The 18578-nt window shown below is 48.6% G+C and overlaps 2 protein-coding genes across 12 annotated transcripts; one reads left to right on the top strand and one right to left on the bottom strand.

Annotated features, from left to right (window-relative positions):
* Nucleotides 1-446: 446 nt before the first annotated feature.
* Nucleotides 447-15300, top strand: LOC121598037 (CD109 antigen-like). 11 transcript variants are annotated; one of them, XM_041924519.1, is made up of 12 exons: nucleotides 447-556; nucleotides 912-1172; nucleotides 3149-3329; nucleotides 3440-3799; nucleotides 3873-4856; nucleotides 4938-5189; nucleotides 5247-5289; nucleotides 11533-11779; nucleotides 12499-12806; nucleotides 12878-14487; nucleotides 14568-14721; nucleotides 14829-15300. In XM_041924519.1, the coding sequence occupies exons 2-12, from the start codon at nucleotides 1042-1044 to the stop codon at nucleotides 15056-15058; spliced, it is 4500 nt and encodes a 1499-aa protein (XP_041780453.1). In that variant the 5' UTR covers nucleotides 447-556; nucleotides 912-1041; the 3' UTR covers nucleotides 15059-15300. The 11 variants fall into 11 exon arrangements, with proteins under 11 accessions (XP_041780453.1, XP_041780457.1, XP_041780456.1 ...); XM_041924523.1 differs by lacking the exon at nucleotides 11533-11779 and adding an exon at nucleotides 10848-11037; XM_041924522.1 differs by lacking the exon at nucleotides 11533-11779 and adding an exon at nucleotides 10012-10204.
* Nucleotides 15138-17654, bottom strand: LOC121598038 (cytochrome b5-like). Its single transcript, XM_041924531.1, has 2 exons — nucleotides 17198-17654; nucleotides 15138-16264 (listed from the first exon to the last, which is right to left on the bottom strand). Exons 1-2 carry the CDS (start codon nucleotides 17441-17443, stop codon nucleotides 16079-16081), a joined length of 432 nt encoding a protein of 143 aa, XP_041780465.1. The 5' UTR covers nucleotides 17444-17654; the 3' UTR covers nucleotides 15138-16078.
* Nucleotides 17655-18578: the final 924 nt, after the last annotated feature.

Raw genomic sequence — 18578 nt, 5'->3', positions numbered from 1 at the left:
AATAAAAACAAGTTTCTCGAGGAGCTGGTTGAGCCGGTTTTGATGATGCGAGCCGGCGTTTTTTTGTCCGTGCCCGTGTATTGGTGCGTTCTTGGGAGATGAATTAACCCTTGGAAGCGTTGACTGGAGATGATCGAGTGTGTAAAGCAGAAAAGATTCGTTATAGGTAATTAAAAGTTAAGAAAGGATTGAGGGAAATTGGCGTCTCCAAAGACGCTGTTGTGTAAGAGGTGTCTATTAACCATTGCCCTTAAGGTACTGAGGATCACCGTACCTACCGCGATGCAACAGGAGACCGGTTCCGATGCAAGCCCGGACGTACACACATACACACGCAGAGACGGATGAAAGTGCGTGATCACACAACATCGTTCAGCCGAAGATCGCGATCTCGCGTTCGGCCAAGTCGGGGTTCCGTGGAGCGAGAGCAGCGGTTTGGAGCTTTGCGTATAAAGCCTAACGACCGAACAGGTTGCAGGTTTAGTTCGTGCTCCACTACCGAACCGATCGGTGCCAGGGGTGACGCTGTGCATCAGTGATTTTTTTTATATTGTAGGTGTGTGTGTTTGTGGCTTTTATGTGCCTGTGTGTGTGTGTGTGTCTATTTGTACTTGATCACACCCCCGCGACTTTGTGATCTTGTGCCGCGCAACCCCCCCAAACCCCAACCCCTTCCCAGCTAATCTGTTCCCATCTCGCTCTACCTGTTTCCGTACCGTGTGCTGCGACGCAGCGCGCTACAACTTCCTATTGTGATGGCCCTGCTCGTAGTGAACTCATTAGCGGGACAGTTAAAGAGTGCACCGTTTTTTTTTTAGTTCATTGTTGTTCAATTTTCGCAAATCGTGCGGGGAATTACCGTGCGTTATTTGCTACGGTTTCTCACTAATCGTATTTTTATTCCCCAACAGCGCTTGTGATTGTTGTGTGTTAACAGTAGATTTGTAGAACTGATTTCGTTTGCCCAATACCGTTGGCACAGTGCACAAAGGAAAGCCTGATTTGTGTCGCGAGAAGCTAAGGCTAAGGTCGCATAGCGTTATGCGACGCTCAACGATGTTCGCATCGAAGAAGGACCCGGCGATCCGGATCCTGTCGACATCGTCTTCGTCGCTGCTGGCAGTGTGTCTGGTGCTGGGTGTAGTGCTTGTACCAGCGGTGCAGTGTGAGGGGTTAGTATGCAAATTGGTAATTTATTAGTTTAGCATTTCCGTCAGAAGAAGATTTAGAATTTAAGACGCGAATGAAGATCGGTCAACGTTTCAGTCGAGAAGATTCGTTCGAAACACTGCACTCCGCAGATGGTTGCGTGTGTCGTCGGCATAAAAAAGCCATGGGGACGGTGACGAAATCGTTGCAGAAAGTGGTCGAACCGCTTTTTGTCTCCACCAAACGAACGCCGAGACACGACGCGAGGCGACACACTGGAGGACGTGTGTCTTCCGTTTTTGGTCAGGAAGCACAAACAACCTTTGCTGATTCAAGCGACTGGGAGCTGTTGTCGTTCGTATAGTGACCGATCTGCTGTTAGGTTAGAGTTTGAAGAGTGACTGACACACACACTCATACAGACACACGTACCGTGCGTCGGTGTACAACTGGAAGCGATCGCGGGCAGTTTATGCGTAGGACACGATCTTGGGGTTGTTGGGCTCATTGTTTACCTTCCTCGTTGGTGACGCATTCTAGTGAGTGTGTGTGTGTGTATGTGTGTGCGTGTCAGTGTGTTCGGTACTGGAGCATGCAAACACCAACCTACACGAATCGCCGTGAGGTCATTACTTATTCCAGTCAGCGTTCCGATCGTGTGTATCGACGAATATGTCTCTTTTTTATTCAGTTGACGACTCATAGCGAAAAGCGCAGAATGGTTCGTTCCCAAAAAAAACGAGCGATGCCACAACAAACAAGAAAAGTTTCCAGTAACGCAATACATCATCTTCAAAATTCTGGAAATCCCAAAACATAAAGCATTGCAGAAGAATGAAACGGCAAAAGAAGACCGCACCGCACGAACCACCATCCCAGGCTCCAATCGGACACGCTGCGTGACCTTGACTCATCCGCAGCTGCGATCGCCGTTGCGAGCGAATCTTCGCAAGCGAGCTCACTCGGAAATAACCTCACCCGTTTTGGTGAAGGTCATTCTTTCCGTAACGCCCTCCTATAGCTGAGATTACATAAGCGTGAAGCGTCCCGAGCATTGGCGTACAGCGTATATGCATGAAAGCCTACGATCCGACTGACCACCGTACTCCAAACAGCTGCAAAGAAGCGTTGAACCATCGTGAGGTACGATCCGCGTTACCTCCACCAAAGCAGAGGCCCCGATAATGGAAGCTGATTAGCAAACGGGGGAGCAGCACAGCACAAAAAAGAGGAGAAGGAATAAATAAAATTTCCACTCGATGATGCTCGTTCGCTACAAAACACAGCCATTAGGCTGCTGATCAGCAGCTTTGGAGGTTTTTTGGAGGCCTTCAAATATACACGAATCATATAATACAGCGTACCCGGGTACACGAGCACACTGATTCTAGGGTGTGATGCATCGACAATTGCAGTTGGCATGTTTTGGCTCCTTTTATGGAGCTGTTACTTCTCTTCTAATGACCCTACTGGATGCGTTTAATGTACGCTCAGGTAGGGGAACCGAACAATGAGCTGCAGATGATGTCACTTTTTTTAACAATCGAACGTTAACTAGAGAGTTTGTTGGGAAATGATGCGTTCTTCGTGCATCGGCGCTGATTTGCTTTACGTGTTTAGAATTTTAGCACCAGGAAGTGCAACAACAAACACATTAATGCATTAGAAGATGAGGTCGGTTTTATTGCGCCAGATTAGCTCGCCCAGTGAAGCGTGTGGGAAAACGTGCTCCACCCTGGGTACGCTAACTGAAAAGGTATCACAAACGGTTTGATGGGATTTTTGCTGTTGTTATCACCACTGTTACATCTAGAATGGGTGTGATACTTTCTACTACATTCGACCGGATACTAGACTCCGTATCCTGCCTAATGGGTATAATTTACGATTTACACGTGATTGGTAGATTGCCTGACACATTTGTTTAATCGCACCTTATATAACGAGTGCCGCTCGAGCTAATCGAATTGTTTTTTTTGTTCCTTTCCCATCTCACCAGCCACTACTCGATCGTGGGTGCGAAACTACTCCGGCCCAACTCCGAGTACCATGTAGCGGTAACGAACCAGGATGTGAGCGAACCGATCCGCTTCAGCCTTGCCATTACGGATGCGAGCAGCGTGATCGTCAAGCAGGAGATTACGCTGAACACCGGTGAAACGCGGCTCGTACCGTTCGCTGTAAGTATATGCCCCCCCCCCCCGTTTTTCCATCCACCCGGCCAGGGTGCAGGTTGCTCGTTGCAGCTGCTGAATTGTTTTTCATTTCCCTTTATTGTGACTCGGCTTAGATCGGTGATATTCCCGAGTCGTCGTACAAGCTGGTCGCCGAAGGGTTATCGGGCCTAACCTTTAAGAACGAAACCGATTTGGAGTATCAGCAGAAGAGCTTCTCGGTATTTGTGCAAACGGACAAATCCATCTACAAGCCGGGCGATACGGTGCGGTTCCGTGTGCTGGTACTCGACCCGAACACCAAACCCCTCCAGAAGGCGGACAACATTAGCGTGCACATTAACGACGCTAAGGCGAACCGCATCAAGCAGTGGAAGGAGGGCAAGCTGGTGAAGGGTGTGTTCGAGTCGGAGCTGACCCTCTCGACCGCCCCGGTGCTGGGCGCGTGGACCATCAACGTGGAAGTGCTGGGATCGGTACGTATTGCGCCCCAATTTCTGAAAGTCAGGCAGTGTTGTGACCTAAATTGTATTTCTTTTGCTTTACCAGAAACACAACAAAGTGTTTGAGGTGGATGAGTACGTGTTGCCGAAGTTTGAGGTTACGGTTGAGTCGCCCGGCATCACCACGTTCAAGGATGGTAAGGTGAAGGCGATCATTCGCTCGAAGTACACGTACGGCAAGCCGGTGAAGGGTGAGGCAACCGTGTCGGTCAGCCCCGAGTTCCAGTTCCATTACGTGCAGCCGTTCGCTAAGGATGTGATCACGCGCAAGGTGATCCCGATCGATGGCAAGGGTTCGGTTGAGTTCGATCTGCGCGAGGATATCCATCTGGAGGGTGATTACACGCGTAACATCGTCATTGAGGCGGTGGTGGAGGAAGAGCTAACTGGACGGAAACAGAACGCCTCGGCCAAGGTGATGATCTACGATCGTCGCTACAAGATGGAGCTGGTAAAGTCGGACGATAACTTCAAGCCTGGGCTGCCGTACACGGCCTGGCTGAAGGTGTCCTCCCAGGATGGTGCGCCAGTGCAGGACCAAACGAATCCGGTCGAAGTAAAGCAGTCTTCGTTCGAAAGCACCACATCGGTGCAGAACTACACGCTCGATCAGAACGGTATGGCAAAGCTGGAGATCAACACCGAGGTGAACAGCTCGTACATCAACGTGGTCGGTGTGTATCTGGGCCAGGAGTTTTATCTGCACGGCATTTCGAAGGCCGAATCGGACGTGGACTCGTACATTCGCGCTCAGGTGCTGACGGAGATGCCGCTGGTCGGTAAGGATGTGCTGGTGGAGGTGACCTCGACCAGCCCGATGAAGTACTTCACCTACCAGCTGCTCGGGCGGGGAGATGTGCTGCTGAGTAATACGATCGCTGTGCCGGAAAGCAAAACGCAGTCGTTCAAATTCCCCGCCACCTTTGCGATGGTACCGAGGGCCAAGCTGGTTGTGTACTATATTGCCCCGAACGGGGATATGGTCAGCGACAGCAAGGTGATCACCTTTGACAGTGAGCTGCAAAACTTTGTAAGTGATCGCGAGAGCCCCCTTCGTAGTTCAAGGTCAAGGCGATGCGTTGTAATGGTAGGTTTACCTTTTGATTTCTAGATGAAAGTAAGCCTCTCGAAGGAGCAGTCGAAACCGGGCCAGGATGTGGAGATCAGCATCAGCACCAATCCGGACTCGTACGTCGGACTGCTCGGTGTCGATCAGAGCGTGCTGCTGCTCAAGAGCGGTAACGATATTACCAAGCAGCAGGTGTTTAGCGAGCTGGAGAAGTACGAGGAGCGCTCGTACGGGTTCTATCGCAGGAAGAAGCGTTTCGCATGGAATCCGCATGCTGAACATCGGGATTTTAGTGTGAGTAGTGGAGCAAGGTGTTCGAGAGATCGATGGATTAAGTTGTATTCTTTACAGACCGTCGGTGCATTTGTGATGTCGAACGCGAATGACCCTCCCCGTAAGTATGAACAAATATGCTTAAAATCGTTATTCCATCTTCCGAACAGGTGAAATCTCAGAGAGGCTACAGGTGTTAAACAATTTGTTTGATGAACGATCATAGTATAGAGTTGATTGAGAGCAATCAACAAGGCACTGAGCCATCAAGTTGATAGGATTCTCTTACTACGAATGACCACAAACGACTGCTTCCCCTTCACAGAAATTTATCCAGTGTTCTTAAGCTTGCCTGCACTGGCTGCCCCGCCAGGAGTCATAATCACTTCTGCAAGACCTTTTGTCGGCGCTACGGCACTATCAGCTAGCTCGCCTGTGGCGAGTGATCCAATCGTTGTTAGGCGAACCTTCCCAGAGTCATGGATATGGGAAAGTGATGAAGGGTTTGTACTGCTGCTGCTGCTGTTACTGCTGCCGTCGCTTTACCTTCAGTGTGTCAATCCGTCTTTCATGCGTAGAATTTGCGTTCAATATAACCTTCCTCCTTCTTCTACGTCTTCTGGTTCATGCTTGGTAGGCAGTATCGTAACTATGGGTAATCGATATATGTTCCATCAATTTCATACGCTAGTAAGACCCATTGTTTCCTCCTCCCGCGGTACCATTTGGTTGGAAAGTGTTCGAAAGAGACATGATCGCGCGCACTTGACGGCTTAATTCTCGGCTTGCTTATCACAGGGTCGGCCGTTTTGCGCTGCTGTGACGACACAGACGATTTGCTCGATATACGCGTGGCCGAGGAGGACAGAATTGGTAGTGCACTGGAGTACGCACCGAGCACGTTAAGCTCTGCCCCAATCAGTGAGGGGCCAGTGGTTCGGAAAAGCTTTCCCGAATCATGGATATGGCACACGATCGCCAGGTTTGTCCTCGTACTCGTACTTTTGCGACTTACTGTACTGTGCAAAGAAAGCAACTAACATAACCACTTTAGGAGAATGGAATGGTTTTCAAACCAAGCCTTTTGGATACAGAAATTCAACAGGTTGAGCGAATCGGAAATGGTGGATTTACACAGGCTTAGAGACTGACCCATCTTTCCCCTTCATCTTCATACACAACGGTACCATTGTATTCCATTTTGCAGGTTAAAAGGAAAACAAAAACACACACACACACATTTTGCAGGCGCTAAAACCCAAAGTTGTAGTTCAAGGTTCGGGACTTGTCGCGTTGTTTGTGCGTTGGTTTAATTTTTTCAAGTAATGTTGTCGTACGTTTTATTATTTTATCATTCAACTAAGCATTGATCTTCCCAGAGCTCGCGTTTCCGGAAGCCATTGCGTTTGCCTCTCCTTCCCTGGGCGCCAGCGCGGGCATACCGAGTGCTGATGGTCCCACCGTAAGGAAAGATTTTCCGGAATCGTGGATTTGGTATAGCGCGGCCGAGGAAGGGTGCGTACTTTCTGTTTTGTTGGTGGTGTTTTTTTGTTTGTTTTGTTATTATTTTGATTTCGATTTGTTTTCCTTCCATTGCTAGTACCTTCTCTATCCTCTATTTCTTTCTTGTATGGTGGAAGATTTAGTAAAACGATTGTGCTATTAATGTGTTTAATATTGTGTAATTATTTGTGGGTAGCGCAAGTGGACCAAAAGGTATATGAATAGGGTGGACATAGTTTCTTGATAGCAACCACACTTACCATCAATTTGTACAGTATAGTATGTTAACGTAGATTTGTAATTTAATTTTCGTGAAAAAGCTTCCGCATTTTAGCGACCTAAGTACGTTTTACAAAAGGCTGATCCCTTGATAATGATGTAAAATGCACGTCTAGGCAACATACTCTTCTTGGGTTCGAGTGTTGGTGGTTCATGGCCTCCGCATAAATAAGATTTCCAACAGAATAATCATTGCCGAACGTTATGAGGGTATGTTGTATTATGAGGTGAACCAACGATCACTGAAAGCTCGATTCCATCCACAGGAACAATAAAGCTGATTAAAACTCAGTTTCATCGTAGGCGTCTAATGTCAACAAATGTGCACAATATACAGTATTTTCGTAGAGGTCCAGTGCCCCGTACAAAGCTGCACCATGAGGGCGTTCTTGCGCACGCTTCGTTGCAAAAGTATGAACCAACTGTCCTTCCCAGAAAATCCTTCCCAGAATGTTGGCTTTGGAGTAGCATTGCAGCTTTAAAGTTTGTAATTTTTTCTCTCCAACTTTTTTATCATTCCGAACGATCGTACCGTCACACCATAGTATCATACTGGGAAAGTGTTTCGTCAACAAAATATCTACTAATAATCAAATACATTCCAATGGAGATATGTGTTCTGTAAAAGTTGTCCACTCTCAGCGTACATTTCTGAGAAGACGTTGGCATACTTCTTACTTCTGCAGTTAGGCCATGCTAAGCTCGAATTGTAGCTAGCTCATACATCAGTATCTGGAAATACTAATTCCCATCGGAAATGAAAAGTTGTTGTGTATTACAGAGTCCACACAACGAGAGTAAGAGGGAAGTCGAAGCCTCGCACAGGTCTGCTTCCCGCACATATAGCGCTGAGATTAAAGCCGGGATTAGGCGCTGCTTCCCAAATGAACAAACCTGTCGTCCGGAAATCTTTCCCAGAGACCTGGATCTGGGGTAGCTTTCCAGCTCTCGGGTTTGTGCAGTTGTGTTTCTCTATCTTATTTACTCTTTGTCCGTATGGAATATGATCATGCAGCTGGCAACATGTATAGTGCAACCCTTCGGCAACGGAATGTCTACTAACACCCAAACTTATTCAGATGCAGACGATTCTTTACTGTGCGAGATGCCAGCATGTCTTTTCTCCATGTTATGTGCTAGTGATGTTTCCAAGCTTTATCCTAACCCCATCTCGATCGCCGTCTACTCTTCGCGCAGAGTATTACATGCCATTCCATAGGGCGGGAATGGAAGGAATACCGATGGTGCAAATGGCTGCCATTCCAGTCGCAGATGTATATTTTGAGGAATCGGAGGTTGATTCGGGCCCTCCAGCATCGCCGGCACTGGTGACTCGCAAAGAGTTCCCCGAAACGTGGCTGTGGCAAACGATCGCTTCGGCAAGGTGGGCTATGCGTTACATTTCATTAAAGTTTTGTTTTCCTTTACTGTTTGCTTGACACTTCACTCGTGATGTAGGGAGGGGTATGGTTAGTTCAGCGCATGGTTTTGTAAGATAAATGCAACTCTTTGATCGTAAGACGGGAGAATGATCCTCTCCGGGCACTGGTTCTTATCATCTGCACGCGATTATTCTTCTCTGCACTCGACACTATTCTACTTCCAGGCTTTGTAGATTTCAAATTCGGTAGTCCTGACTCTCTCCGTACCTTCTAGAAATGGAAACCAGTTGTTCGCTCAATCAACTTATTCTTAGCTCTATTTCTTGATCATCGTGTCCTCTTCGCACAGGTCCTTTCGTATTGTACTTCCATCGGACGGGCCTTCCTGGTATGATGATGCCACTGGCAGCTAGTGCAAGCGTTGTGACACGAGTTGCTCCAGTAGCAAAATTTGGTGCAGGCGCCTTTGCCCCTGTACAATCGGCACCGGTTCGCAAAGAGTTCCCCGAAACGTGGCTGTGGCAAACGATCGCTCCGGCAAGGTGGGCTATGCGCTGTTCCTTTCTTTGCCTGCCGATTTCCCTTTCCTCACCAATTGCTTAACATTCCACTCGTTCAAGGCAAGGCCGTGCATGACTACGTGGGTCAGCTAACATTTTGTGTTCGTAAATCAGGAGAGCTGTTCCTGTTTGTTTTGTGCATCATTTGTTGTACTAAACTAAGTTATATACAAATCATTCGCTACTGTGACTCTGATCCAGTCTCTCAAAACAAGTGTGGAGCCTTTTTGTCCTCAAATTCTTTGGACTTGTAGTATATATTAGCATATGCCCTAAAAAAGGGAGCTTTTTTTACAACGCAATCGTTTCCACGCTATGTGGATGTTGCTTTGTTGCTACGATTAATCACAACTCCGTTTCTCGATCACCATGGTCGTCACTCTTTGCGCAGAGCGTTTCAGATATTTCTCGCTGATGATGCCCATGGCAGCTTTTGGGACCAGTGGTGTACGATCCGGTCCAGTAGCAAGGCCTTTTAGCGGGCTCGCACCGGCCCGTGCTTCCGCACCTGCTCCAGTTCGTAAAGAATTCCCCGAAACGTGGCTATGGCAAACGATCGCTCCAGCAAGGTGCGTTACCTTTCATGCATATCGGTTTACCTTTTGTTCGTCGATTGCTTGACACTCTACTCGTGCTGTAAAGGATCAAGCATTGCATGATAATGTGAGACAGCTAATACTTTGTGTTCGTAAATCAGGGAAATGTTTGTGGTTATGTTTCGGATCATTATTTGTACTAAACCTGTTACCACAGCCAGTAGTTACAAACACATCATTCGTTAATGATTCTCATCCAGTCCCTCCAATCGTGCTGATGCCGATGGCAGCTATGGGATATACTGTAACATCTGCCGTTGTAAAAAGACCTTTTAGTAGGCCTCGCGTTTTAGCACCTGCTCCAGTTCGTAAAGAGTTCCCCGAAACCTGGCTGTGGCAAACGATCTCAAGGTGGGCTATGCGCGTTTCCTTTCTCTGCACTCCAGTATATCTACCTTCACTTCATTAGTTTTTATGTGTCCTATTATTGCCCCACGCTATCAACACCTTGCACTTCCAGTTGTATTTCTTTGGATTGGGCCACCATGTAGGATTTTATGTTATTGTATCTAACTATTTGCAGAAAAGCATTATTATCTTGAAGACATGTTCTTCCTGGAGTCGGCAGTGAGTGCAGGAATCGATGTACCCAGGCCAGAAATGATCTCGTTTGATCGCGCGTCTGATGCGATTCCTCAGGTCGCAATGCCAGCTGAAGCTCCGGTAGCCATTCGGAGAGACTTTGTCGAAACGTGGCTCTGGCTGTCTAGTGTCAGGTTCGTTTCCAAGCTTTCACTGTAGATCCTTTGTTGTAGAGTTTGTTAGCTGTTGTCCCACGATTTAGTACGGTTCGTACGGGGTCCTCGTTTTCTACCATGGATGTGCATGTACTCGTACTCCGTAATCGAACGAAATCATATCGTATACTCGTCCATTAAAACATTCCACTTGTGTCGTCAATTTAATGTGTCTATATGTGTGTGTGTGTGTTTGTCTTCAAAACCAGTGCCGTTAGCTCCCATCGAAGAGAATCCTTTCTTGTATAACACCATGAACAATAAGCCAAATGCAGTGGGAGTGGCACCCGCCTTCCGACAGGCCCAACGATTTGGTGGGTCACACATTCCCGCTATTCTGCCTATCTGCGTGCGCACATCTGTAAGAAAAACATTCCCCGACCGTTGGCTCTGGGAAGGTGAAGACTATGGGTATGTACTGTAGAGCTATTGGCGCGTGTTCGCTTTCGTTTGGACAAGTTTTGAGGGGGTGGGTGGGCTGTTTGCAGTGTGATCTTGATGGGGCGGAAACAATCGAAACAAAACAAAAATCCGGTTCCATGATTCTATTCCAGGTTGTTCGCTCATTCGTCGCAAAGCATTATTAATAATCAAACTTCTTTCGTATCGGTTTTTGTTAAAGATTTTCTTGCGGACAACATTTCGAACCGTTTTTATGCGGCTAGACCCGTAGCGCTTAGTGCGTTTGCGAAAGGCACTGCCCCAGTAGTGAAGTTGAGCTATGATTCGGTCAGCCCTGCTCCTGCTCCGGCTGTTCCGGTGCGCAAAGAGTTCCCCGAGACATGGCTCTGGCAGACCGTAGCTGCTGAAAGGTTCGAGAAGTCCTTTTTGCTTATCTTTTCTTCTTTCTGTAGCCGACACTTTCGATTTGGGGAGGAAGTAGTAGTCCTTGTAGCTTGGCGAGTAGTTGAGGCCCCGGTTTTGTAGAGTAATGCTGTGTGTTTCGTCTGTGTTGGGTTGTTTGTTTTTTAGTCTGTACTGCAGCTGGTACGATATTGGATGTCATCTTATAGGTGTACGGAATATTGCAAAACACTAAGAAGGATGTAATGATGGAGCACCGAGTATTTCTCATACATGCATTCACAACATCCGGCACAACGTATTCCTCTTTCGACGATCTACTCTATCCCTCTCACTTTCTCTCTCCTTCTGAGCAAAGAACTGCCTGCGATGTGTTGCCAATTGGGGACCTGCCCAGCGCTTTTCACTCCGCCCCAAACGTTATTGAAGTTGACCATTTCCATCAATCCTCACCCCATTTCACCATCTTTCCCATTCCCATTGGATTCCACACATACTTCCAGCCAACAATACGTTGCCCGAGGTACCGATCTATAAGTTTCACCGCGCACCGAACGGTACCGTGCTGTACACGACGATCGAAAAGCCACGTGCGCAGAAGCAACACCACGTGCTGGTAACGAACACGCGGCCCCCGTTGGCCGGTCCGTTCGCGTTCAGTCGCATTCCGCGACCGCACCGCGACATTCCGCGCCTCTTCCTGTCGCAGGAAATTCAAAACACCTGGCTTTTTGACGATACCTACTCCGGGTAAATATTCTGATTCACGGTGGCAGCCGCTCCCAACCACAACAATGTTTTTGTTTTGTAACAAATCTAAAAAAAACACAACAACCTCCCACCGCTAAACAGCTGCAGTTGTGCTAGTGAGCTGTGCTTGCGAACAGTTGTACTACTCATTAACAATGCTACTATTACCATGGTTACGAGCTAACTGGACGCCGGCCGTGTGTGTGGACGCCTTCTTTCGGTTTGCTCGCAACGAAGATGTTTGTGTGGAGCTTTGGGTACGATCAGGTCGTCAAGAACTTCTGCTGACACCCTTAACTCACCACAGCGAGTCGTCAGGATCGTCGTCACCCCAAAAAGCACAAACTTTAATGTTTCACCAACGTTTTGAAGTTTTGTTGAAATTTCTCACAGGTTTTTCTGGCTGGATTTAATCAAACAAACACACACACGTTCATCATGCTTCTTGGAAATGCGTACGAAATTCATTACATAAATGCGGTGAGGCCTAACTCGGTGGGGAGATATTCATCCTTCTCACAATACCATTGGGTGTCTTCATGTTATACTAACCTCACGATTGGGGCCATTGAGAGTGTGCTTGGTAATGCGGTGGAATGGGCTGTGCTTGTATTGTGCTTTCCCGGATAACCCGTTTTGTGCTTTAAAACCCTAACTCTAGCCATATATTTCCCTTCTACCAATGCTAAATGTCGCTACTTTCCCCCCCGAAAAAACAGCTTCAGTGGAGAGAAGACGCTGCAGAAGAAGGTCCCCGATACGATCACGTCCTGGATCATTACTGGCTTTTCGGTGAATCCAATCTACGGGCTGGGCCTTACGCAGCAGCCTCGCAAGCTGAACGTGTTCCTGCCATTCTTCGTCTCAACGAACCTGCCGTACTCGGTCAAGCGGGGCGAGGTGGTCGCCATTCCGATCGTTGTGTTTAACTACATGGAGGATGATCAGACGGCCGAGGTGGTGCTGCACAACGATGAGCAGGAGTTTGAGTTTGCTGACGTGGAGAATGAAGTTGTTGAGTCGAACAGTAAGTTCAAATCCCCATTGAATCCTCATCTCTCATGTGTCTTACGTTGTTGCGCTTCTTTATTTTCGTAGAAGTTGAACTGTTCCGTCAGAAGCGACTGGACATTGCCTCAAACACCGGCAAGTCGGTCTCGTTCATGGTGAAACCGAAGAAGCTTGGCCACATCACGATCAAGGTGACGGCCAAAACGAAGATCGCCGGTGATGCGGTTGAGCGTCAGCTGCTGGTCGAACCGGAAGGTCTGTCCCAGTTCATCAACAAGGCCGCCTTTATTGATCTGCGCGCAGCACCAGAAGTGACCAAGACGTTCGAGGTGGAAATCCCGAAGAACGCTGTCCCAGACTCGACCCGCATTGAGGTGGCCGTGATTGGCGATGTGATGGGCTCGACCATACAGAACCTGGACTCGCTGATCCGCATGCCGTACGGTTGCGGCGAGCAGAACATGCTCAACTTTGTGCCGAACATTGTCGTGCTGGACTACCTGAAGGCCACCAACAAGCTGACGGCCAACATCGAGGCCAAGGCGAAGAAGTTCATGGAGGCGGGCTATCAGCGGGAGCTGAGCTACAAGCACCGTGACGGTTCGTTCAGTGCGTTCGGGGAGAACGATAAGAGCGGCAGCACCTGGCTGACGGCGTTCGTTGCGCGATCGTTCAAGCAGGCGGCCAATCACATCACGATCGATGAGGGCGTGATCGACAAATCGCTGGAATGGTTGAGCGATCATCAGGCACCGAACGGTAGCTTCCCGGAGGTGGGTGTCGTTTCGCACAAGGACATGCAGGGCGGATCCGGCTCGGGTGTCGCCCTTACCGCGTACACACTGATCGCTTTCCTGGAGAACATTAACCTGGTGGATAAGTACAAGAACACGATCAACAAGGCGATCGACTACGTGTACCGCAACACGGAATCGCTGGACGATACGTACGCGCTGGCACTGGCAGCGTACGCACTCCAGCTTGCCGACCACTCGTCGAAGGGGCTGACCCTGAGCAAGCTGGACACGAAGGCAACGACCGACAGTGATTCGAAGTGGTGGCACAAACCGATCCCCGAGACGGAACAGAAGAACCCGTGGTACAGCCGACCCAACTCGGTGAACGTCGAGATGAGTGCGTACGGTATGTTGGCCTTCCTGGAGGCTGGCCTCGACACGGACGCCCTGCCGATCATGAAGTGGCTGATCGGGCAGCGTAACGACAAGGGTGGCTTCCAGTCGACGCAGGACACGGTCGTGGGGCTGCAGGCACTCGCCAAGCTGGCCGCCAAGATCACATCGCCCAACAATGACGTCACGCTGACGGCCAAGATCAACGAAAATCAGGAAAAGCGCATGACGGTAAACGCGGAGAATGGTATGATCCTGCAGAAGTTTGAGCTACCGTCGGCAGCCCGCAACATCGAGATACAGGCCACGGGCAGTGGCTTTGCCGTGGTGCAGCTGTCCTACAAGTACAACATGAACGTGACCGGCGAGTGGCCACGGTTTGTGCTCGATCCGCAGGTGAACGCGAACACCAATCCGGACTATCTGCATCTGTCGGTGTGTGCGAGCTTTGTACCGTCGGCCGGACAGAACGTGTCGAACATGGCTGTGATGGAGGTGGGCTTCCCGAGCGGGTTTACCGCAGACTCGGACACGCTGCCGTCGTTGGAAAATATGCCATTCATTAAGGTAAGAATCTGTTGCCGAGTGATCGCTGATTAAATTTGGAGCTTTGAAATACGTGTTTTGTTTACGATTCTCCCCAACAGAAAGTGGAAACTAAGGACGGTGACACGACGGTAGTGCTGTACTTCGACAGCTTGGATCAGCGCGAGCTCTGTCCAACGATCTCCGCCTTCCGGACGCACAAGGTAGCCAAACAGAAGCCGGCACCGGTTGTAATCTACGATTACTATGACAATTGTAAGTCTTTTTAACTACAAAAACTTCCATCAGACTTTCATTATCGTTAATCAATCATCTGGAATGTCTTTTACCCTCACACACACACCCACACAAAAAACACCCAGCTCGTATCGCCCGTCAGTTCTACGACGGACCGAAGGCCTCCCTGTGCGACATCTGCGAAAACGAAGACTGCGGCGAGGCGTGCAGCATCCGATCGCAGAAGCAACGCTCGTCGGACAGTCCCAGCCGCCAGCCGACGGTGGAAGGCACCATGCAGAGCGGCAGTCAAACGGTGCGCGTCAGCTTTTTCACATTCCTCCTGGCAACGCTGCTAGTGCGGATGTTCCACTAGCGGTCGTGGCAGTGCTACGAGATAAGAGTAACTTAGAAACCGCACCGACGAGCTCGCCGATTTCGGATTCGCGATTGGGGTGGTTGTTACCAACGGTAATGATGGGAAGCAGGGATGGTACAGTTGCTTTTTTTTTACTAGCAAAAAGACTGTCGAACGAGTGACGTGACAACAACAACAAAAAAACACTACAAAAAAGAAGGCGAGAAATAAAAGGAAATGAAATAATCTTACTAAACATATTAACAGTATCCTCTTTTATTCATTATCAACAGACGTCCGACGTTGGTTTGGTAGATTAAAATTAATGTCATTGGCAACGTTGCGCAATTTGATGGAATGTGGCGCAATTATTGATTTATTCTGCCGTGTGCCTCCGTAATTGGGCTACCCTCGTTAATCAATGCTCGAAACGTCACTAATTAATTCTTGGCTGGGGCAGGCTATAATAAGAACACAACCGCCAACGGTATTCAATTGTTTCGCCTGACCTACTCAATCTTACGGCCGACCCGGAACCCGAGCTTGTGCGGAGTGGTACGTCGCAGAGCAGGCGATAAACGATGCCGTTCGTTCGGGCAGGAAGAAACTACTCAAACAGGCTCCTATCACCAAACCATTTTGGGGATTTGTTTCAGGTTCCAGTGAGAGTGTACTATCAACCGTGGCTTGGGAGGCAGCAAGATCTTCCTGCCCGCTGTACCTTGGCTTGCTTTGTAGTGTGCTAAAGCTAATGATAACATCCGTTTCCCTTCAACATTACTCAAATACTGTCGCATCGGAGGTTTTTTTTTAATTTAAAGCTCTACTACCATGCTTCAGAAGACGCGCGCGCGCGCTCGCGCACGCTTGTTAATGAGAAACAGTGATGGGACAGAGAGATAGAGAAGGGACGAAATAATGCAAATAAATAAACAGTAGATCGAGCGTTTCAGTTTCGGGCTTGCGATCATGGAAATGGGAGGGAAGGTAAAGAGATAGAGAGAAAAATTAGGGGAGGAAATGCAGGGGGAAATTGACCTAATCGGGAAGGTTCGTAAGGGTAAGCTTTCCCACACATCGGTAGATGCACTCGTTCGTGGGCAGTTCTCCAATTTCGTACAGCTTCAGCGATTTGATCGCCATTGTAGAGTGGCCCGCGTTGAGGAAAGCGATCGTAGCATCACGTCCAGCATTCTCCACCAGCACATCATGTCCACCGGGGTGCTGCAGATAAGGAGTAGAAAAGATTAAGTCAGTAAGATAGAACGCCAAGGGACCGGCTGCGTATTGATCAGTTCGTTGACGTGGGAGAGATTATGTCACTATGTTAGGTAGCTGCTACCTCCCCTGCGGTGCTGATTGGCATCATCTTCTGATAACGTGCCACACGCACCGACTCCCTTTATCAAGTCCATCGCATACTTGCTATGACGTGACATGGTTCAGGTGCAGGGGGGTTTATACACTCTCTCTTTCTGAACAAAAAAACACTTTGCACCAAAATCACGATACCTCCAGCACAGTGGCTGACACGATAAAAGATTATCTACAACGTTCGTAAATCAACTCCTGTGCCTGTTGGTACGTGGCGAGCATCTGTTACTCTTCATAAAGAACCAACTTAGCTACCGCGACAAGTTCTCCAGTTGGTCTCGTAGGACATCTTTCGGTCCCAGATATCAGAAGACGCTCAAGTAAGAAAGCTCTGTCATGCCTGACCTTTTTTTGATGTGTTGCTCCTTTTTTTTTTGGGGATATCAACGAACCATTTGCGTTGAAGATTATCTGAGCACATAAAACACACGCGCTGTAAATATTTGCCGTTTCGTGCAAACACGCCCCGCGTGCAGCGTTGTGTGCAAGTCGCCGCATTCGCATTGAACTTGAGAAGCTGGAAGCCAGAGTCTATGTTAGAGCGCGCAAACACGCTGAGCTGAGATGTCCGTTGAGAAATTGAATTCCGGAACTGAGTCACGCACTTTCAGTAATGGACACCACACTCTCCTATACATTTCAATGTCTAATCTTCACATCATTCACCCCCGATCTCCTTATCTAACACACGTTCTAGTATAGTGTCAACGAACTAGTTCAAGGTACGCATATCCAAGATCTAAGTGTAACATCAACACATGCACATAGAGTTTTGCTGCTTACCAATCGGAGGAAATTCGTAATATCGTACACCCGATCGTACAGCACGATCCAGCAATCGTCGTAGCAATCGTGATAAGCCACCTCGCTGAGCGAAATCACGGGTCGCAGTCGCTGCTGGTGGTTGTTGTTACTATCGGTCGCCGGGACTTTCGTCAGCCGAAGGGCCGCCATTGCCAGCTGCAGTATGGTGGCTGATTGATTGGCGCCCTCGATCGGGCTCTGCACCTGAGCGTCCACGGTGGACATTTTGGCTGCGTAAAGTTTGTTCTTCTTTTTCCTATAAAATCTCACAACTAAGTAGGCACTTCTTGCAGAAACACAAGCACACACACACACACACACACGAACAAGTCACAGAGTAGGCAGTGTGTATAGTAGTAGTTTTGTGCACTCGCTACCAGGGGAGCGAACCGTTTCGAAGCAGACACAGTACGAGACTAAACGCTGCCAAGCGTTTGCGGGACAGTTTATACAGCGCACGGCAGTGGTGTACCGCACGGCACACACACACAGTGAAGCGTCACAGTTTTTCGTTGGCGTTTGCGTTTCACTACGTCATCGGTGTGGTGGTTTCGGTACCGCACGGTACGTCAGTGTTTTGGCCTCCTGGGGCCCTCCGTGACAGGGGCAGAGACGTCGCAATAGGCGATCGTGCAATCGCTGCTGCTATCTGCTGCTGCTGCGCCCTATGCAGCATCTAGGATCGATCTTGTAAGCAAAAACATTGGTAATCAGTAGCAAAATGGAAAGGGAAAGAGGAAGCAGGGAGGGATTTGTTTGTTTAGGTCTTTTCTGGTGGGCCCGTTTCTGGACCGCCAGATAGGTTTGATGTTGTTGCAGTGATGCGATGCGTTTGTGTTTTCTAAGCAGGACAAACACATAGGCCGCAGTTTGTGTGTTATCATTTGCACAGATAAGGATCAAGTGATCTTGACATGATTCATGGGTCCCAAGCCGGCCAGACGATTATTTGGGAGCTGCGAAAACACATGTAATCTAATTCGCAGGTGCCGGCTTTGCTTTTAGCAGGAAGGCAGAGGCATTTCAAACGAGATAACGAGCTACTAACGAACCGTGGATCTAGAAGGAGCACTGGGACCGGTTTTTCTCATGCTTCCAGACATTATTATCAGAGCGGTTGGCTGTTGAGATTAAGAATATTGGACTTCCGAATTTGGCGAGCGAAAAACGGTCGAGGTCAGTCCCGCGGAACGGTCCGTCTCAATCGCTTATCACCGTCCAATGGCCAAGCGGCAGACTACAATCGCTGCAGTTGATTGGATGGCACTTGTACCTAAATCATTATGCAATTCATGATTCATAATCCTGGCAAGTAGGAAACCGCTGCCAAAAACCGGTATACGGTTACTGTCCCATCCAG

The sequence above is a fragment of the Anopheles merus genome, chromosome 3R (assembly GCF_017562075.2).
Source record: "Anopheles merus strain MAF chromosome 3R, AmerM5.1, whole genome shotgun sequence".
Taxonomy (NCBI): Eukaryota; Metazoa; Arthropoda; class Insecta; order Diptera; family Culicidae; genus Anopheles; species Anopheles merus.
Note: the sequence above shows the minus strand (reverse complement) of the source record. Positions and strands in the feature narration are given on the sequence as shown.